Here is a 22,187-nt window from a genome sequence, read left to right as displayed (position 1 = left end):
GCCTCTTGACGTGGCATTCCGCAGCCATGTTGTTTGCTACGTTGTCAGATGCGGGGCGCTGTTCACTGACAGTGGTACTAGCGGTGTGGAAACAGTCTGAGAAGTGTATCAGGTAAATATGTCAAATATGCTGTTATTTACTGTAGCTTTTGAATAAGAATTACATTTGGGATATGTGGATTTCACAGTTGATACTTCTTTTGAATGGAATAGTTCATAACTGACACGTTTACTTTGACGGTTAGCAGACGAAAGCATTTTTGACACTGCATTTGCATTTGCTGGTGGGGTTAGCTAGCTATATGCTAGCTAGCTAGCTGAAAGCAAGAGTTCATTGAAGAACTTGTGTACTTTTGGGGTAACACAACAGGCTAGCTCATGTAATTGGAAGAACCGCTGATGTTGATTTTAATACTCGTTCTTATTATTGGCGATCAGTTGTTTATTATTAAATTGAAACCAGCTAGCTTTGGTCATCAGACAGCATCAATTGTCATTCAAGCCTGTTGATTGATCGATTGTCGATTTCAACAGCAGTAGTACTGACTCTTATCACTGAATACCATCTTCAGTCGAAACCCTAGATTTGTGATAGTCCAGCAGCCTAGTGGACAGTTAGCTAGTAGACTCAGATTTAGTAAGATTTTGCCTATAAATTACGTACCAGAACGTATTACTCTAGTTATAGGCAAGAAAGTCGTACTAAATCATATGATATGCTTAAATTGTCACTGTAGTCAGTACTACTGGGGTGGACGGAAATTGCCAATAAAAGGATCATATTGACGTGCTATTTAGGTTGCATCATATTTAGCTGTACTGTATAAATTGCTTTGCACATTTATTGATATGACACACTGTTGGTAAGCATTTGAGTGTATGCTCAAAGTCCAAAAGGGTATCTCTATTAAATAGGCAAATAAAAACAACCCTAGGCAATTGTCTGTGGTGAACAGATTTGCTGTGTTATAATTGCTTTGACATTTGTCATACTCTAACCAAGATGTGCTGAAATATCAATTGTAGCCTAACATTGATTGATATATACAGCTTTAAACTATCAGATGTAGTCATTCAGATGATGTTGTATATCAGTTACCCTATTCACTCCAAAGTCATAGCCTACTTCAGTAAATAATCCAGATTAATCTAACTCTGATCCCCAATGCCTCCCTCCCTCTCTCTGACAGTTTGTAGTTTTCAGAGGGTGCCATGGCGACCTTCCCAGAGTTCATCGCACAGAATGAGGAGCGTGATGGGGTGCGTTTCAGCTGGAACGTCTGGCCCTCCAGCCGCCTGGAGGCCACCCGTATGGTGGTCCCTGTGGCCTCTCTCTTCACCCCCCTGAAGGAGAGGCCTGACCTGCCCCCCATCCAGTATGAACCTGTGCTGTGCAGCAGGGCCACCTGCCGCGCTGTGCTCAACCCCATGTGGTATGTGACGGGAGGCAACAATCCTCATGGAATATCCCTGAGATCCCTAGAATGTACTTATGATTTATTGTTTTTTTATTGTTCATTTGCTACTATACTTTGAGTTAATCACCTGTGATGAAATACAATGAATGTGATCTTGAACTTAGTTTAGTTATAGTGTAATCATTGTAATTGTTAGCTTTCATGTCGACACTGACGGTCTTGTTCTGTTTTAGAGGGTTCACAGTTGTAGAATGTGTGGTTCCTCTGTCAGATCTGTGCTTATTGTCCTATCTGTTCCTCTGCCAACTAGCCAAGTGGATTACAGAGCCAAACTGTGGGCCTGCAACTTCTGCTACCAGAGAAACCAGGTCAGTTCAGATGACGTCTGACGATGTAATGCTTCCTGACGCAGGTGTTCAGTTCAAGGCTGTGTGGTGTCACTGATGTTACAAACGTCATCAAACTTTATTTATACAGCACATTTCATACGTGGATGCAACACAATGTGCTTTACAGGAATATTAATAAAAACAATTAAAGGACAGTGAGACAAAACATAAGTGCATAATAAGTGTCAAAGTCATGGGAGTTTAAAACAGTAAAAAAGTGAGGACTGTAGAGACTAATGCATGGTAAATAAAGGCTCAAATGTAATGACAAATGTTCTTGTGCTCCTGTAGTTTCCACCTACCTATGCTGGTATATCAGAGGTTAACCAGCCAGCTGAGCTGCTGCCACAGTTCTCCACCATCGAATATGTGGTCCAGGTAATGTGTCTATTTGATGATGTGGTCCAGGTAATGTCTCTATTTGATGATGGAATGGATTAGAATATTAGAATTCTCATAACAGTGTTTTTAATTTTAATTCATGGAAATTGGAATTAGTTGTTTGTTGACAGAGTGAGAATCTGATGACTGTCTGAACAGCACAATTACACCCCCACTCAGTATAATCTTACCTAGCATTAGTTCTGACACCTACCATTGAGCCAAGACACATATTGATGCCTACATATCCCTCTAATGTTGAGTATGCTCCTGGCCTGTCTCCACAGAGAGGTCCACAGATGCCCTTGGTCTTCCTGTATGTGGTGGACACCTGTATGGAGGACGAGGACCTGCAGGCTCTGAAGGAGTCTCTCCAGATGTCCCTGTCTCTACTGCCCCCTACTGCCCTGGTGGGCCTCATCACCTTCGGGCGCATGATCCAGGTCCACGAGCTGGGCTGTGAGGGTATCTCTAAGAGCTACGTCTTCAGAGGCACCAAGGACCTCAACGCCAAGCAACTGCAGGTAACATCACACCTCCCTGACGGTCACACCTGGGTCACACACGTTTTTGTTGAGTGACGATATGTCGAACAGCACACATTAAAAAGCATAAACAGCCTTTACAAAATAAACAGCCATTACAAAATAAACAAACTTTAGGGTTTTCTTGCCATTGACCTATGTCGTCCATCTGCAGGAGATGCTGGGGCTGACCAAACCCACAGCAGCACAGGCAGGGCGAGGACCACAAGCTCCTCAGGCTCCCCTCTCTAACAGGTAAACCACACTCCCTTGAAAGGTTCTGAAGTATTCATCTTGGGAGTCTGGACTCACAGGACGCTTGTGTTGAGTTCAAGAGGGCAGATAGAAATGTCTTGTATAGAGCTGACTCTCCCTATTCTGTATGACTAGAAAAGCACTCTGTATGATACATTTCTGTCTGAATGGCCTGTAACGTTGAACACTCAGTGGGGTGGTAGCCAGGACAATCTGTTTGATTATAGTCTGTCCGGTCTCCTAGGTTCCTCCAGCCGGTGCAGAAGATAGACATGAACCTGACAGATTTGCTGGGGGAGATGCAGAGAGATCCCTGGCCCGTCACCCAGGGCAAGAGACCTCTCCGGTCCCTAGGAGCGGCCCTGTCCATTGCTGTCGGCCTGCTGGAGGTAAGACCTCCCCACTCACAGTCACTACAGCTTCCTAAGAGAGAAGCTATCAGTTCGAAGATGTCCACATGTTTCTCATAAAGGTATCTCTGTAAATGTTGTGGTGTATAAACGGCACAATGGGAATTTGCACGTTTCTTGAAACCATTTAAATATCATTGTTTCTTGTGATTAGCCAGTGTGTTGTGTATTACGACACTATTGTAATGATTTATATTTCTTCAGCGGGATTAGTTATACGTATAAACCTCCTAAGCTGTGGAAATGGGTCAGGAGGATTATGTGCTATTGTTGCATTGTTTACCCAGCTTAATAAAAACGCTTTTTCTAATTTCCGTTTCCTCCCTCTCTCTCTTCCCCCCCCCCCCTCCTCCCAGTGTACGTTCCCCAACACGGGGGCTCGTATCCTGACCTTCATCGGCGGCCCCGCCACCCAGGGACCAGGCATGGTGGTAGGGGACGAGCTGAAGACGCCCATCCGCTCCTGGCACGACATTGAGAAGGACAACGCCAAGTACATGAAGAAGGCCACCAAGGTGAGTTCTAATTCATGTATTAGAAAGACCCCATCAAACACCTGTGTTTTCTACCTCCACCAGCCTCCCCTGATGGACCCATAATCTGAACTTTTACTGTCCTGTTGTCACTGTACATTGTACCCTATACTAATGTTTTACGTTCAGCTGAGATTGGATTTTTCCTGATTACAAATATAATTCTCTGTGTATGGCTCCATTAATGGAAATGTTCCTATGCCGAAAACCCAGGCTCCCTTCTTTCTGATTTCAATGACCTCAGCATCTGACAGCCCAGACAACCTCTTAAGTGACATATTTAACAATAATTATTATTCATAATAATAATAATACATTGAACTTATATAGTGCTTTTCTAAGACCCAAAGACGCTTTCATGTGTTTTAGCATTACGAAACGTTGGCCAACCGTGCCTCCACCAACGGCCACATCATAGACATCTACGCCTGCGCCCTGGACCAGACTGGCCTGCTGGAGATGAAGTGCTGCTCCAATCACACGGGGTAGGCCTCTAAGTTAACCCATCAATCATCACAGAAGGGTCTTGGTAACCAATCACACACTGCGTAGGGCTCTGTTCAACCAGTCATACATTACAGAAGGGTCTTTGTAACAAATACACACACAGGGTAGGGCTCTGGTGAACCAAGAGGTACATTTGATCTAGTTAGGACCAATGAAATGAGTCTCATAGTGACCACTCCCATAGTGAGAAGAGTTTAGTAGTTTAGAAATATACTCATACTCCACTATACATGTGTAGTTATATACTCATCTGTACTATAGTGTAGTTACTCATACTGTACTATACATGTGTAGTTATATACTCATCTGTACTATACTCGTACTGTACTATACATGTGTAGTTATATACTCATACAGTACTATAGTGTAGTTATATATACTCATAGTATACTATACATGTTTAGTAATATACTCATAGCAGTGGAGGTAGAAATCGGAGGAGGGCTCATTGTAAAGCATTACATTTCTGCCTCTCCTGGACTCACCGTGCTAAACATGTTTGTGTGTTCACAGAGGCTACATGGTGATGGCAGACTCCTTCAACACGTCTCTGTTCAAACAGACCTTCCAGAGGGTCTTCAACAAGGACGTGCAGGGATCCTTCAAGATGGCCTTCGCCGGCACGCTAGAGATAAAGGTAGCATCGGCCCGCTAGACAGTCTCTCCTGCCTCTTCACCAGGGGAGGCTGGTGGAGGTAGAAATCAGAGGACGGGCTCTTTGTAATGCATGGAATGGGATTAGGAATGGTTTTAAACACGTGTTTCATACCATTCCTAATTCCATTCCATTCCATGCATAACAATGAGCCTACCGATTTCTACCTCCAACAGCCTCCCCGGTTCATCACTCACCATAAAAGTCGGTTGGCCTCCTGTATCTGGGTCCCTTCTGTTGATGTTCTTCTGAATCTTTTTTAAAGTTTGCATAACATTTCTGATTCATGATTCATATCAGGGTTCTCCCCAGTATTTTTGAACAGCGTGGCGCTGGATTGCATGATCAAAACCCAACTCGCGTTTATTCATGTCAAAATGCGCAAAATAATACAGCTAAAAACGCTGAATTCACTGAGGAACATTATAACACTTTCGTTTTTAACAACAATGTTGTTGGCGGTCAAAGATAGAGTAACTATCATTACTAAATATAGAGTTTAATTTGCAGTGTTGTAAATTGTAATGTTTAGTGTCGCCGAAAAGTTCACAGCACCACTTGTACATTCCTTTGGGGAGAATAGCTGTTGTAATGTCTGTTCTTGTTCATTTCAGACCTCCAGAGAGATCAAGGTATCCGGAGCCATCGGACCGTGTGTGTCACTAAACGCCAAAGGACCTTGTGTATCAGAGAACGTACGTTTATTTCTCATGCATAGACCACTAACCAATACTTTCATTTGCAGATGTACAGAAATCCTTTGAACGTTTACGGCAACCATACCGGTACTTTTATATGGTTGTAAAGCCATAATGAGTTATTAGTCTCTACTCTGCACTGTAGTACAGTTCTGATCCTCTTTTTGTATTTCCACTACAGGAGATTGGAACAGGAGGCACCTGTCAATGGAAGATCTGTGGGTTGGACCATAACACTACTCTGGCCGTGTACTTTGAAGTGGTCAACCAGGTATGCATGTTTACCCCCTCGCTGAACTATGAACTCACTGACCCAGTGACTCAACGTGCCACTGTGTCAATAACACCTGGACCTTTCTGGAATGATGCTGACTTTTGGACCTTGGAATTTGGTCCTGACATTGACAGCGTTGTGTTGAAGTGAGGAATTTTCTGTCAGGGACTAAGAGTGTTGGATAGTAGCAGATCACAGTAGCAGATCAAAGTCGTTTCATACTGAGGTGATCTGAGGTTTAGAGGATGGCTACATCCTGTTTCTCCACCCTTCTCCCGAAGAGGGGAGGCGCGTGGAGGTAGAAATTGGAGGACAGGCTCATTGTAATGCATGGAACAGAATGAGGTAAATAGCTGAGTTTAGTACCATTCCTAATTTCATTCATTACAATGAGCCTGTATGGATTGAAATGGGAAGGGATTGTAAGTGCTGATGCTACATGTATGTGGGAAGTACATACTTCGTGAGAAGGGTGGATAATTGGGAAGCAGCATCAGACTCCGGGTGATGAAGATCCGGAGCATTAGACTGCGCCAGCAGAGGGCAGAGGGATCCACAAAGACTGGTCCACTGCAGTTCTCGCTACAGCTGCAGCACTATGCCACCAGATGGTGAGCTTGTATACACTCACAGAGTAACACTTTATTAGGAACACTATACTAATACTGGGTAGGGCCTCCCTTTGCTCTCAAAACAGCCTCAATTCTTCGTGGCATTGATTCCACAAGATGTTGGAAACATTCCTGTGAGATTCTGGTCCATGATGACATGATTGCATCATGCAATTCCTGCAGATTTTTCAGGTGCACTTTCAAGCTGTGAATCTCCCATTCTACCACATCCCAAAGGTGTTCTATTGGATTCAGATCCGGTGACTGGGAAGGCCACTGAACACCACTGAACTCATTGTCATGTTCCTGAAACCAGTTTGAGACGACTTTTGTGTCCATTACCATGCTGGAAGTAGCCATTAGAAGATGAGTACATTGTGGCCATGAAGAGATGCACATGGTCAACAACAATACTCAAATAGGCTGTGGCATTCAAGCGATGATTGATTGGTATTAACGGGCCCTAAGTGTGCCAAGAAAATATTCCCTACACTGTTATACCTCCTCCACCATGAGAAGGTGTACAGGTGTTATACCTCCTCCACCATGAGAAGGTGTACAGGTGTTATACCTCCTCCACCATGAGAAGGTGTACAGGTCCTAATAAAGTGTTGGGTGAGTATATGTAAGGGATGATGAACAACGAGGTGTGTGCACTGAATAGGGAAATAATCCACGATGCGGAGGTGTAAAATGAGTCTTGAGGCGCTGCCACAAAGTAATCCGTGAAATCATAATAGGTTGTACTTTAGTTAAAGATATTCTGAAATGATCTAGCTTAGTTTTTAGATTGATAGACTGTTGCTCCAAGGTGGATTCATCAGGGGAGGCTGGTAGAGGTAGAAATCGGAGGACGGGCTCATTGTAATGCACCTGTTTGATACCATTCCTCATTCCATTCCATGCATTACTATGAGCCCGACCTCCGATTTCTACCTCTACCAGCCTCCCCTATTATTCATGTAGCACGATGAAGAACACATTTGACTGTTTTTATAAAGGAAGTCAGTCTATCTATAAAGGAAGTCAGATTGTGTACAGTAACATTTGAATATATTCAGTTTAGATCAGTACAGTTTCCATTGCGACATCTTATTTCAAACAAGAGAGGGTTCATACACATAGACAGACTGGGTGATGGAACACAAGTTTGGATTTGTGAAAAAAACCTGTTTTGTTAGAGAACGACATAACAGATCAAATCCTTGGCTCTCTCCTCTTGTCATTGCCAGTGGAACCAAAAGTGTCACAATGATATCCACTGTTTAAAGACAGTCTTAGTTCGATGCCTCTGTCAGCACAGTAGGAGATGTGAAGGAAATTTCCATAGACAGTAAAGTAGTGTCATCACATCAACTTGGTCCTCCAGTCAAGTTTCAAGTCCCATTGTGAGTCTGGTCTGTAGTTGAGCCCAGTGGATGAGAGTGGTGACAGGGTGTAGTGGTGTCTCTGGTCCCCTCTGCCATGGACATTGACTGACATCGACATGGGCCTCCGAGGATCTGAGGGGGGGACTCTGGCCTGGAGGAGACTGAGGAGGACTTGCTGCTCACCTCCTCCAGCTGGATGGATGTGCTCTGGGGACGGGAGATCTTACCTGGCTGCTGGAATAGCAGCTGGCGGATTTTATTCAGGCTTCTCCTCAGAGCAGCTCTGTACCTCCTGAGAGGGAGGGAGGGAAGAGGGAGGGAGGGTGTGATGGATGGATGGATAGATAGAGGGAGGGAGGGAGGGATATATTGAGAGAGGGGGGAAGGGAGAATGAATGAAAGAGAGGGAGGGAGGGAAGGGTAGGGAGATTGAGAGGCAGAGGGAGATGGATGGAGGAAGGGAGAGCGAGATGAAGAGAGAGAGAGAGAGGCAGGGAGACAGCGGGAAGGGGGAGAGCGATGAAGAGAGGGAAAAAATAAGATGCTGCTGCAACTACACTAAGAATCTGGCTTCAACAGTAATTCAGAAACACTCTCTCCACTCCCCCTGTCTCTGGGCTCCACTAGACACTGAGAGCTTTGCAGCCATCTTATCTTTATCTAATATCAACCGCTAACATGACTGAGAACATGCTCTTCTTTACAGCTACACCCTGAGGACGAGATGCAGGGCAGAGGAGAGGGAACTTGGATGAGCCAGGTCAGATATACTAGGGCAAGTAAATATAGATGAGCATAGTTCCTGAGATATGAAGAAAAGTCATATCCTAGATCAGATGTCAGACATGGAGGAGAAGAGGCTATCTTAGGTTATTTATTCAAGATTGGAGATAGTTATGTTTCTGTTTCAAATAGATTTTATTGGAGAGCAAAGAATGCAATGTTTGTAGATATGCTCCACGATTGTTTTGTAGGTATGCTTAATTTTGTGCATCAAACAGTGAATGAATGGGTGTTTCTGTGCTGCTCTGTGTCTATAAACTGTCTACAGGACATATTAGATGTTGTGAATAGGTGTATTCCAGAGGAGGCTGGCTGAGGTAGAAATCGAAGGAGAGGCTCAGTTTAATGCATGGAACGGAATGAGGAATGGTATCGTGGCATAGTACGTTTTTGATACCATTTCTCATTCCATTCCATGCATCACAAGGACCTTCGATTTCTACCTCCACCAGCCTCCCCTGATGTGTTCTACCTCCATCTTACGTCTGAGTCATGCTGTTGATCCAGGGGTTGAGAGTGGAGGTGAAGAGGACCAGCCAAGTGGCTACTGCAGAGGCTGCTCCAGGGGCCTCATGACCAGTAAACGTCTCGTAGAAACACGTAGTGATGTAGGGCAGCCAGCAGACCAGCAGACACACTGAGAGGAGAGGGTAGAACGGGAGGTTGTTAGAGCTAGTGGAGATGAAACTTTCATATATGAAGTGACAGGATCTAGTGAGATTTGTTTTGCAATTATCATCCATGTAATGTGTTGTTTATCAAGATAGATTCAAGAAGACTGAATTTCATTACTGAGCAATGTGCACAAATATATTTAATTTGTAATGTCATTTTCAATTGTCACGTAAATAGTATAGGAATTCTATCTACTCACAAATGACAGTTCTGTATCTCAAAAGGGTTTACACCCTTGCTTAGTTTGAAATGAATGACAGCAGCAACTCAGTAGTGTTATTGAAAAGCTTTAGAAGAGTATGATAAAAAATAACACTCACCTGATGTGGCCACCATGACGACGGAGCTCCTGAAGTAGTTGTTAGCAGGCACGTAGAAACAGTGCTGGTCGTTACAAACAAACGTTCCTCTCCGCACCTGCTTCCTGGCGATGTAGACAATGTAACCATACAGCGAGCACATGATCAGTATGGGCACGATGATCCCCACCACGATGAACAGCACTCCGAAGCCCCTGTTCTTGGGCCGGAAGCAGGGAGCACAGAGGAACTTGTTGTTGTTGTAGGTGTAGCTACCGAACCCCAGCAGAGGCAGGGCTGCGTTGACCAGGCAGTAGAGCCACACCAGAACCAGGACCACCCTGGTCCGCTTGGCCGTGCAGATGGCCGCGTAGTTCAGGGCGAAGCAGATCTCGGTGAACTTGTCGATGGTGGCCCAGGTCAGGGAGTGGATGGAGGCCAGCTGGAGCAGGAGGAAGAGGAAGGCGCTGCCCTGGCAGAGTGCCCCATCGCTGGGGTAGCCCTCCGGACGGAACAGGCTGTTGTGTGCTCCGAAAGGGATGGTGGAGAGGCCCAAAGCCAGGTCGCTCACGCAGAAGCTCAGGGTCAGACCCCAGGTCTCGGTCTGCAGGTCCTTGTTGAGGAAGACCACCAGTATCAACATCAGGTTACCACACACAGAACACACGCTAGAGAGGACCATCAGAGCTGCATAGATCACAGCCACAGTCTGCATGCTTGTGGAGCGATGATGAGTCCTCTCCTCCGAGTCCTGAGTTGATCGACTCCTGCCTCAGGCCATCAGGTTCTTGTGCAATTGACTCAATGTGGCAAAGCAAATATTTTCACAGCGTTCTTATCAGACCAATTCTGTTCGGTTCGGTTCCCTCCCTGTAAAACAAAAAGGCTATCTCCTGTTTTGTGCCTACTCTGTTGGAAACGTCGTCCTGCAGAAGTTCCTCCTTTGAAAAAAGAGGTTCTCCACCGCTGAGGAAACCTCCAGGTAGAAAGCAGGTATAAGGTGTAGCAGGGCAGAGGAGATCCAGCTGAGAGAGAGTGACGTGAGTTGCATTGGAGGGCTGTGTGCCTGCTGTGTTGAAGGCTCCAGGGAGGCCGTTGCTGTGGTGGATGTGTCTGTCTCCTGCTGAGCCCTGCTAGGGGAGGAGGCTCCAACACGCTGTCATAGCCTCACCTCTCCAACACACTACCCTACCCTCACTTTTCCAACACACCCCTCTAACCCCAGCTCTGTCGAAACAAGAGGCTCCAATACACACACCATTCACTCTGTAGAGAGAGGCTCCAATACACACACCATTCACTCTGTAGAGAGAGGCTCCAATACACACACCATTCACTCTGTAGAGAGAGGCTCCAACACACACACCATTCACTCTGTAGAGAGAGGCTCCAACACACCTCCCAGACACTCCTCACGCTCAAGGAGAAGAAACACTCAGCTGCTCCCCTCAGCCTTAATCCATCCCCATCCAACAAACAATACACCGTCCCGATCCCACTGAGTCTGAGTGATACCAAACTAATGGCCCTGCCCTCTCAAGCAGCCACCACTATGAGAACCCAAATATTCTGCTTCACCCTAATGGTGCACTAGAGATATGCAGGCAAACACTAGTCCAGGAAGAGGTCTGTGGATGGATACGCAAGCCTGGCCAGAGGTCGTAGTGAAGCTGTGTGGATGGATACGCAAGCCTGGCCAGAGGTCGTAGTGAAGCTGTGTGGATGGATACGCAAGCCTGGCCAGAGGTCGTAGTGAAGCTGTGTGGATAAATACGCTACCTCGTGAGAGGTTGTACTGTAGCCGTCAGAGCTGCTTGTGTAAACACCAGCCTTGAGATCCAATATCCTCTCCTGTGGTCTCCTGATAGTGCCTGGGTCTTACTTAATGAGCCGTTTGGCTGTGGAGTGTTGGAGGGGGTAATTGGTGAGGCGCAACTCTAATTAGGTCTAAGCCCTTCGATCATTATTAATTGCCCTTCTGCTTTAATAAGCCTTTCTCTCCTCTAACTCACCAATTATTTCGGTTATGAAAATTGTTTTCCATGAGGCTGAAGTTCATGTGTGCGTTCATATAACCAAGGAAAAGATGTGAATATTTAGAATATAAGTTAACGGCAGCCACATGTTTATTGCGTTCAAACAGATAAAGGGGTCGTAAATGTTTATGGTTACTGCGTGTGTGCATAACCATGGGACTTGGGTATTATGGTTTTCAGTTGAACTTGTATACCCTCTTGAACTACTGTACCCTTTTCTGACTGCTATACCTGTTTCTGACTGCTAGACCTGTTTCTGACTGCTATACCTGTTTCTCCTATCTGTGTCTTTCTGCAGCACAACGCTCCCATCCCCCAGGGCGGTCGAGGGTCCGTCCAGTTCGTCACCCAGTACCAGCACTCCAGTGGACAGAGACGCATCAGAGTCACCACTGTCAACAGGAAGTAAGTCCTGCCCTCACACACACACGCACGCATGGATACACACACTCACGCGCGCACTCTCGTGCACGCGCACACACTCATGGATACACACTCTCGTACACTTCGGCGTATACGAGAAGAGAAGAGAAACATTCACTGATGTTTCTGATTATTCAATTCCCTTCAATGTTCTTGTTGATCTTACCTACTGTGTATCTGCAAGTTCACCTTGTTTCCATAGCAACGTTGACGGAAGGGCAAAGGCGTGTGTGTGTGTGTGTCTGTGATCTCTGCATAGCCTTTTGTGTCAAACATGTGTATTTATACAATTCTGACAGAGCTGTGACAGTGATACCCTGCACTAAAGGCGCTTCATGATAAATGCTAGGCTTTATATGGTAATAATCATAGTTTATATGGTAATGTGCCTGCTGTTTGTTCTACCTTATGAGACATATGTTTAAACATGGCCAGCGTGTGACCATGTGGAGAGGAAATTTGTATAGATAAGCAGAGTGATTGTAAAGTGTCCCAGGGTATTATTGTTATTATTATTAAGGGTTCAGTTGACCTGTTCTTCCATGAGAATTGCTCTGAGTCTGACTCCATTTGAAGAGCATCTGTTGTGTGACTAGGGGCTTTTCAGTGACAAATGTAGCCAACCAGCACATTAGCCAAAGTGGTCTTTGCTAGCTACCATTAATGTTTAATCTTTGTTGTGCCAACGCATAGTCTGTATTAGTAGTTGACTATAGCACTAACCGTGAATGCTGGGATCCTTGGGACGACCCTACACTAAATGCTGAACCCTAACCATAACCGTTACTTAATGCTTGTGGTTTAATAATTGATCTAAATATGGTAGCTTGTATATCACTTGATATGAAATATACAATGGGTTCAACAAACACATTTGTGTTAAATGTTATGTAATTCTTGTGCAGGTGTTACAACCCAGCTCATGTTTGTGCTCTCTCTCTCTCTCTCTCTCTCTCTCTCTCTCTCTCCCTCCCTCCCTCTTTCTCCCCCCCCTTCTCCCTCACATTTCTTACTTACTCTATCTCTCATCATCATCCGCCCCACCCCCCCCCCCCCCCACCCCCCTCAGTTGGGCTGATGCGGCGTCCCAGATCCCGACCATCGCCGCATCGTTTGACCAGGAGGCGGCGGCTATTTTGATGGCCAGGCTGGCGGTGTACCGCGCTGAGACAGAGGAGGGGCCTGACGTCCTGCGCTGGCTCGACAGACAACTGATACGCCTGGTAAGACTGACAGACAGACCACCGATCAATACCTCTGATGAGAGACAGACTCACCACTGACCAGCACCACAGACAGTAGAGGAGGTCAGGAAGTGTCCCAGGGAGGAGGGCTGGTAGAGGAGTCAGTTAGCAGGAGTCCCATTTCCATCCTCATTACCACCTCCTACATGGGCTGTGGGTCCAGGACTCCCACCTGGTGCACCCTGCTGTGTAGTATTACATGCCAGGCATGCTGAGAGTCCTCGCCTGTTCTCAAGCGTAGTGGGATTAAATCTGAAGTAGTGAAATAGCTTTTCTCGATTTTGTTCTTACCGGCAGCAGGGTTTAAAAGTGGATCCGTGATTACATTTACGACACAACTTGTTGAAATGTAATTTATTTCCTCTCTCTCCTTTCCCAGTGTCAGAAGTTTGGAGATTACCATAAAGACGATCCCAACTCGTTCCGCTTCTCAGAAACCTTCTCGCTCTATCCCCAGGTAAGGGACCCTCCCGCTGTGTATGCCATTGGGGATTTAGAACCATAACGCTAAATACCTACTTACTCATAAAGCTTATTTGTATTTCTCTCTTTATTCAGAGAGATGGAAAGTAAGCAGGGAGCTGCAGTGTACTTTATGTTTTCAACAACAGCTTGAGGGTTTTAGCATCGTGATGAGATCAGTGCTTTAATCTCTCTGTGTGATTTTGTTTCTTGGTTCCAGTTCATGTTCCACCTGAGGAGGTCTCCCTTCCTGCAGGTGTTCAACAACAGCCCAGACGAGAGCTCCTACTACAGGCACCAGTTCATGAGGCAGGACCTGACCCAGTCCCTCATCATGATCCAGCCCATCCTCTATGCTTACTCCTTCAACGGACCCCCGGAGGTGAGCACAGACAGACAGACAGACAGACATCTGTAACCCACTGCTGCAGTTCACTTCATGGGATGATCAGAGAAGAGCTTTCATTTGAGATTTCTAAGAACAAACTCTTATGGAACTGCTTCTCAGTTGGAAAATAGAAGCCCTTTATTAAAGGAAACCATGGAAGCCTTACTGTGTCCTGTACAACCCTTGTGTGATAAAGGGTCACAACCACAATCTCTGCTTGTCTCACACTACCACCTACATAACTTCTCTCATTCTGCAGACCCAGGTCTCTCTATCTTTCTCTCCTTCCCTCCCTCCCTCCCTCCCTCCCGACCTCCCCCCCTCCCTGTGTGACCCAGGTGAACAGAGAACACTAATGCCCAGCTTCTTTCCTCACAGACGGATAACCCTCAGGTAAGGTTGTTTCATTCCGGTGGTGTGGGCTTGGGGATGTTCTGTCTCTACAGCCCCTGTACCAGTCCTGTACCTGCCATATCAACAGTGTGTCTCCCTGCTGGAGACCAGCATTCAGCATCCTACCATCCCCCCCCCCCCCCCCCCCCCTCTCTCTCTCTCTCCCTCTCCATCCACTTCATAGACTCAGACGTTTCCCAGTGAACCCTACGACTCTGCGTCTGCTGTCATGGTTGTTACCAGGAGACTGAGAGCTTCAGGTGTTTAGTTTGTAGATGAGTGGTCTTAATGTTTCCACCAGGCTTGCTTCTGCACTGGCTGGTCAACATTGAGAGAGTGGTTTACAGTGGCACTGTATCCTGTCTCTCTGCTGTGTGTGTCTGTGTGTGGCCTGTAAAAGAAAAAAAATGGATTACATTTTATTTCCATGATGTATTTTTGCAATAGTATACATAGCCTGCCCAAGATAAATCAAGACCAGCTTAAGTATTTCAATCAAAACAAATTTTCTACCCAGGTCTGCTAATTACCTGAGACAGTTGTGATGAAATATGTAGGGAGATGCCTAAATCCAGGTGTTCCCCTTGGTGTCAGGGATTAAAGTTTTATCTATTAAATCTGCTTCTATAATCTGCTCTAATTGGAAGAGAGTGTTATTGATTAGAGCAGCGTTGGAAGGATGCCTTCTCCAAGTTTAGAGGGCACTAACTTTCTTTTCTCTTCTCCAGACTGTGTGAGTGATATCTGATATCTTCCGTCTCCTCCTGGCCTTGTTACTGCACAGCAAGGCTTTAGACACGACTGCACCAAATGACTGATCTTCTCTGCCTCTTCTGTCCTCCTAGCCTTAGTTACTGCATAGCAAGGGTTCAGATCTAAACACAACCGTTTTCTTTTCTTCTCCCCCCCCCCCCCCCTCCCTCTCCTTCTCTCCCCCCTCCTCTCCTCTAGCCCGTACTACTGGACAGCAGCAGCATCCTGCCTGATCGTATCCTCCTCATGGACACGTTCTTCCAGATCCTCATCTACCACGGAGAGGTACAGTCACTCAATGGTGTCAAATATACTGAGACGTAATATGTAACATACATATAGATCAGATCCTCATCTACCACTCAGAATAAATACAGTCAGTTATTGTCGACAAGACAGTTTGTGTCTCAGTGGCTTAGAGTACCTGCCCAAATAAAGGTTGAGATGGAACAGATCACCACCACCACCACACACCTCTCCTAAATGTCTCTGTCTTTCACCTCACCTCACCTCCACCACCACAGAAGCATCTCTCTCCCCGGAGAGATTGTTATGGTCACACTCCACTGATTCTTATTTTATATCAGATTTCCGAGACCAGAATATGATTGTCCTTACGTGAACGTTAGTGAGTAGAAGGAGAGCCGTGGTGTAGATCAATACTCCTGCAGCCTGAACGCCGACAGAACATCAATACCGGGCCTGTCAGAGGGAGAGGGGTTCTCCTGGGCCAATTTCCTGAGAGGAGAGAAAGAGAGGAGGAGTGATGAAGAGATTCTCTGGCTCCTATTGATGTTCTCTATATCCTCCTCTGTCTCAGGGGTGGGCGTATTTCACGGTCTCTCTATCCATTTGTCAATGTACTACCTATTTTTTCTCTCGCTATCCCCCCCCCCCCCCCCAGACGGTGTCTCAGTGGCGTAAGGCAGGCTACCAGGAGATGCCAGAGTACGAGAACTTCCGTCACCTGCTGCAGGCTCCAGTGGACGACGCTCAGGAGATCCTCCACAGCCGCTTCCCCATGCCCCGATACATAGACACAGAGCACGGAGGCAGCCAGGTACGTGCACACACACACACACACACACACACACACACACACTGTGATGTAGTATTTGTGTTTACGTCAACTCTATTGAGGTGAAGTCTCTCCATGGGAGTATTGATGAGGCTCTAGTATCGATCGATTGTTGCTGGTCTTGTCTTCCAGGCTCGCTTCCTGCTCTCCAAAGTCAACCCTTCACAAACCCATAACAACATGTATGCGTGGGGACAGGTAAGACCCTCAACACATGACACATCTTCATATTCTGAGGGAAAACATCCAATAATGTGTTCATACTATCAATCTGGCAATCTGGGATTCAAACTACAACAAAGCGGTCTCTCTATTCTTTCAGAATCAATGGTTATATATCATTCATTTAAAACTCAAACATGTATGTAACAAGCCCAGGTTGCCCCTTTAAGTATCATAGTTTAGCCAACACCTAGAAGCAGTCTTCATTAAGGTGTGTGTGTGCGTGCGTGCTGTGGTGAGCCTGTAGGACCATACTGTAGCCTCTGCAGTGTTCACTGTGACAGTCAGGGCTTAATGCATTCATAAAAGTCATTATGTGGCGAGAGAGAAGGAAAGTGGGTGGCCGCTTGGTCACTTGGTTGTCAAGGCTTAATGCTGCTGGATGCTTATTACAGTACAGGGCACTAAGGGATTATATACTATACATACTGTATAGTACACACACACACACACACACACACACACACACATACACCAGAGACACGCGTTGATCTACTCCTATTATTATTTTAATTTGATATGGATACAGGTTGTGTTGTAGTGTAATTATTGATGATTATTTTAATTTGATATGGACACAGGTTGTGTTGTAGTGTAATTATTGATGATTATTTTAATTTGATATGGACACAGGTTGTGTTGTAGTGTAATTATTGATGATTATTTTCATGTTGAATATTCAACAACTACCACCTTTGTTAAAAGAACAAATAACATAATTAAACTTTAAACTTTTAGAGAGATCCCAAACAAATGGTAATTTCCTCATTTTCATTTCAAGCCAATAACCGCCACCCCCCACCCCCCCTCTCTCTCTCCAGGAGTCAGGTGCTCCCATCCTGACGGATGACGTCAGTCTGCAGGTGTTTATGGACCACCTGAAGAAGTTAGCAGTCTCCAGTGCTGCCTGAGTCGCCATAGTAACCAACCAACTACTCACCCTGACATCCCAGTCCTATGGAATTATCAATTCCATCCAATCAAGTCATCTTACTTCAGGGGTGGTCAATCGTATCCTTAGAGGGAGGGGGGGTCCAGGCTTTCATTCAAACCAAATCATCACAAAAGCCATAACAAATCGAATTCCACTTATTTAAAGTCTTTATAGTCTTTAAAGATTTATTGAAGACTGTGTTTAGTTGATTAGTTGAATCAGCTGTGTGTTACTGCTGGGTAGGAACGAAAGCCTGGACCGAAACTGTCCCTCTGCGTATTGGACTCCACTGTTCTAGTCAGACCATACATACATACATACATGGGAAAGTCAACAACAACCAAAACTGTGTTTTACCAAAGTCCACACTAGCATACCTCTTAGAATGCACTACTCATATTCTGCTTCATTCTATGTAGTATGATAGTGTGGATGTTGGAACATAGCCTCTCTCCTTCCTCCTCCTCCTTTTTCATTGAAAACCAAGAGCTTTGTACAGGACAGTGTCTCTGTATAGAGAATGACCTGCAGTCTAACCTTTGTACCACCTGGTCAGTGGTCCATGATTGTAATGTAACAAGAAAAGGAAAATAAATCTCATATAAACTGTTGGCTAACTGTTAGCCTGGCTCCAGACCTGTATGAGCTTTAGCCAACTCCTATGACATCATTAGCATGTGTCAGACATGTTTGGCATGACAGCGACTGAGGAGTTGGCTAAAACACACACAGATCTGGAGACAAGCTCGAGAAAAGTCTAGTCCAGGGCCATTTCTGTCTGATATCGGTTATTCATGTCCATGTTCTCTTCCCCATTACACACTACACTACAGGGGAGGCTGGTGGAGGTACAAATCGGAGGACAGCTCATTGTAATGAATGGAATGAGGAATGGTATCAAACATGCGTGTTTGGTGCCATTTCTCATTTCATTTCATGCATTACAGTGAGCCCCTTCTCCGATTTCTACCTCCACTGGACTCCCCTGCTACACGATCAAAACATCCATCTAGGCTGTGGATAGTATTCATGTGACGCTTCAACAGCAATAAGTCCTGTCTATCTATCTAACAACACAGGAGTTTTATTTTATTATCTTTCCCCCATCTGTGTGTTTCTATTTAAAAATAACACGTATCTTGTATCAAACAGAGAAATGTATATTCTATATCAGCCAGCGCTAGCTGTGTTAGCCGCTGCAGGCTCCCGTAGAACCAGTGGGTGTCTCTGGTACACATCTGAGAATCCCATGCAGCTGAATCTAATTAGAACTAAGTGTGTCTCTGCTCCTCTCCCAAGCGCATGGAGCAGAATAATAGGGTTATTTTCAAACCTGTTAGTGTGTGTGCTGCTTGATCCTGTCTAATTTATGTTGGTTATTATTCATATCAAATTAACACAGTGGTACGAACATTCTAGTTAACATCAAAACAGAACAGTGCAGATGGTGGGACTACCACTCTCCACAAGAACATTCTCGTACACACACAGGGCGGAATCCTAACTCGAGATCTGCGTGCGTAACTGACATTTGTGTACATTTTGCATTGATATTAATCTGACATTTGCTCAATGATTTGAGTTGTGCGTGGATCTGGAGTTCGGATTCCACCCAGAGTACAGTGGTAGTTGCCTACTCCTCCACTGTCCAGACCTGCAGGCTGCCTGACCGAGGCTGTGTAAATGCTGCCTTCTCCCTATCTGACATTTCTGCCTTGTTACTAACAGTGTTATTTCTCATGTTTCTAATAAAATATCTTCCTGTGAGAACCAGTTTTCAGTCTTATTTGATAGTGTGAATTGAACACAAGATAGTAGGCCTATCTTAAGCCCTGTTCACACAGAGGCATTGTCCCAGTAATTTACCGGTACTGTTGTCTGTGTAAACTGACCTGTTGTAGGGCATACCACTAAATCTTTAACCTGTGGCAGACCTAGTCATGGTCCCGGTAATAAGCACGACAGGGGTCTGTGTAAATGGGGCAGAGGTGAAATGCCGTTTATGAATTCCACTGTCATATGCCCCCTACCTCCTCCCCCCTCGGACTTTACCTGCATGGCTCTGATTTGTGTAAATGGGGTGACCCGGGTACTTATATAATTTGAAGTTATACTTAGTTTAGAAATAACCACATCAATGATAGCTTGTTACTTGCAGGCTGTCTGAGGGTGTAATTAATTTCCACACAGAGACAATACACCCTCCCTAGCTTGAAAGGTAGTTTGGAGAGAGCATTTAGGTATAATGGCCAGTAATTGAGGTATAATGTTTGGCCTAATGGTAGGAAGAGAAACAGAACCGTTGAACTGAGAGGTCTACTGTACTCATCAGAAGACAGAAAGAGAGAACACTGGAGAGGACAAATGGCGTGCGAGAGAGCGTGAGTCACTGCAGCACCCTGGTCATGGAGACAAAGCTGTTCACTGAGATCACCACCGGAGCGCAGCAGATCTCAATAAAAACCTCACATCAGGGGAGGCTGGTGGAGGTAGAAATCGGAGGACGGGCTCATTGTAATGCATGGAATGGAATGAGGAATGGTATCAAACACGCATCCATGCGTTACAATGAACCCATCCTCCGATTTCTACCTCCACCAGCCTCCTCTGACCTTCACGTAGGTTACCTTTTCACAGTGAGAGCTTTCATTGTTCTGTGATTCAATTGGACAAACACCTTGCATCAGCTATTGTATTGAAGCTTTTCATTGCAGCAGAAGTATTTATTGTTCCTCAATAGAGTCAGTCAGAAATATGACTTTACAACCCAGAAAGACTTATATGTTGAGATTATAGCTGAAATTGCTTTTTAGCTGTGTATCAGTGGCTAGAAACTGAAGCATTGTTGTATCAAAATGTACTGTGCACATTTTCCAGATCAGGTCAGCTACATTCACACAGGAGACTGATGGAGAGGTGACCTAAATGGAGGATGGTGGAGGTAGAAGTCGGAGGGCAGGCTCACTGCATCGCATGAAACGGAACAGTCAAAGATCAAAGATGTGTTTGTCCCCTGGATGACCTGTAATTCCTTGACCTCTCACTGTGATGCCAGGGTTGGGAATGGTCAGGAAAATAGTGGTTCAATCATGACAGTCAAGGCCTTTACACACTATACAGAGCCGCCCTGAACCATACTGTGCTGGCTCTGACATTTTCCTTTCACATTGTCCTTTCCAACACTGTTACAGCAACTATGGCGGATGCGTAATCAGGCCAGCCCAGTACAGCTCAGCTTGGTTCAGCTCAGCAGTATGAATTAGGTTTCAGAAGGGCATCATCTCTGGCAAGACCACAAGTTCAGAATCAACGGTAAACAAAGACATAGAGGGAGCCAATAGTTGTGACAAACAGGAAACTCTAACATGCCCATGTGTACAAGACAAAATAACAGAATAGAATTTTGTAACGGCAGAAAAAAAATGGATGAGTCAGACGCTGAACAACAAATCTTTTCAGTGTACATGTTACCTTGGAGATGACACTAGTATACACGCAGGAGGAGGAGGAGATCAATCGCTGAACATTCCGTGCTTTTAACATGACATGCTTTTAAGCGTGTTGAGTCTGAATTCTTCTCATTGTTGTCTGATAAAAAGGGGTACCGAAAAACAGAAATAATGCCCTGTACTGTATCTGAATGCCAATGAGGAAGAGAGTGCGAGTGTTTTGTAGAATGAAGATTGAACATGACATAAATAAATGAATATATTGGACTGATAATATGTCTGACCTGTTTTGATGAATGTCTGTATTTCAGTGATTTTACCATGGCACTGACAAAATGAATCATAGCAGTTAAACCATATGCAATATTTCAATACATACTGTAGCAGTGGAGGCTGGTGGATGGGCTCATTGTAATGCATGGAATGGAATGAGGAATGCTGCAACACTTGTTTGAGCTCGTCCTCCGATGTCTACTTCCACCAGCCTCTGCTGTACTGTAGCAATATCTAGAGTGGTTTATAGTGGAAAGATTGAACATGGCATATTGGACATGAACCATTCATAACGATCTTCTAGAGATTAAGATATTGGATTAATAATTCCATGGTTGATCCGTTTTGATGGATGTGTCCATATTTCAGATATTTCACTGCTGCAAAAACATTGGATTCACAGCAATTAAATCAGAGCAGTATCTACAAATTGATTAAGATTATTCCTGTTACACTATAGGCTGTTTAAAATTCACCAATCACACGGGTCTCTCAGGATCAATAGCTCGCTGTGCTGCAACTCGTCAGGCGTGATGGATAAGGGTGATGAGAGGATTCACCGCTGCACTGTTGCTTCGATGAGGAGAAGGACGCACGACAGAGAGGCTAGCATGCTCTGCAAACACATCAGGGGAGGCTGGTGGAGGTAGAAATCAGAGGACAGGCTCATTGTAATGCATGGAATGGAACGAGGAACGGTATCAAACACGTGGTGCATACCATGCACCATTCTACATCCCTCAGGCTGGC

At 45.2% G+C, this 22,187-nt stretch overlaps 2 protein-coding genes across 2 annotated transcripts; one reads left to right on the top strand and one right to left on the bottom strand.

Annotated features, from left to right (window-relative positions):
* Positions 1-79: 79 nt before the first annotated feature.
* On the top strand, positions 80-19,479 carry sec23a (Sec23 homolog A, coat complex II component). The gene is made up of 20 exons (XM_083682902.1): positions 80-112; positions 1,191-1,433; positions 1,729-1,786; positions 2,099-2,185; positions 2,476-2,712; positions 2,888-2,967; positions 3,212-3,356; positions 3,734-3,892; positions 4,280-4,395; positions 4,931-5,054; positions 5,687-5,767; positions 5,952-6,041; positions 12,117-12,223; positions 13,311-13,464; positions 13,865-13,942; positions 14,168-14,329; positions 15,680-15,766; positions 16,386-16,541; positions 16,692-16,757; positions 17,603-19,479. Exons 2-20 carry the CDS (start codon positions 1,213-1,215, stop codon positions 17,690-17,692), a joined length of 2,298 nt encoding a protein of 765 aa, XP_083539028.1. The 5' UTR covers positions 80-112; positions 1,191-1,212; the 3' UTR covers positions 17,693-19,479.
* Positions 8,032-10,497, bottom strand: LOC310814130 (adenosine receptor A3; the record flags this gene model as incomplete). Its single annotated transcript, XM_083683428.1, has 3 exons — positions 8,032-8,317; positions 9,292-9,445; positions 9,804-10,497. 3 exons carry the CDS (start codon positions 10,495-10,497, stop codon positions 8,032-8,034), a joined length of 1,134 nt encoding a protein of 377 aa, XP_083539554.1.
* Positions 19,480-22,187: the final 2,708 nt, after the last annotated feature.

The sequence above is a fragment of the Argentina silus genome, assembly GCF_951799395.1.
Source record: "Argentina silus genome assembly, chromosome: 13".
Lineage (NCBI taxonomy): Eukaryota > Metazoa > Chordata > Actinopteri > Argentiniformes > Argentinidae > Argentina > Argentina silus.
The sequence above is the reverse complement of the archived record's forward strand: the minus strand, read 5'-3'. Positions and strand labels throughout refer to the sequence as shown.

Coding starts and splice junctions, on each gene's coding strand:
- sec23a (XM_083682902.1), top strand. CDS start 1,213: ATGGCGACCTTCCCAGAGTTCATCGCACAGAATGAGGAGCGTGATGGG. Junction 3,893..4,279: donor ACATGAAGAAGGCCACCAAG/GTGAGTTCTAAT, acceptor CATGTGTTTTAG/CATTACGAAACGTTGGCCAA. Junction 5,768..5,951: donor GACCTTGTGTATCAGAGAAC/GTACGTTTATTT, acceptor TTTCCACTACAG/GAGATTGGAACAGGAGGCAC.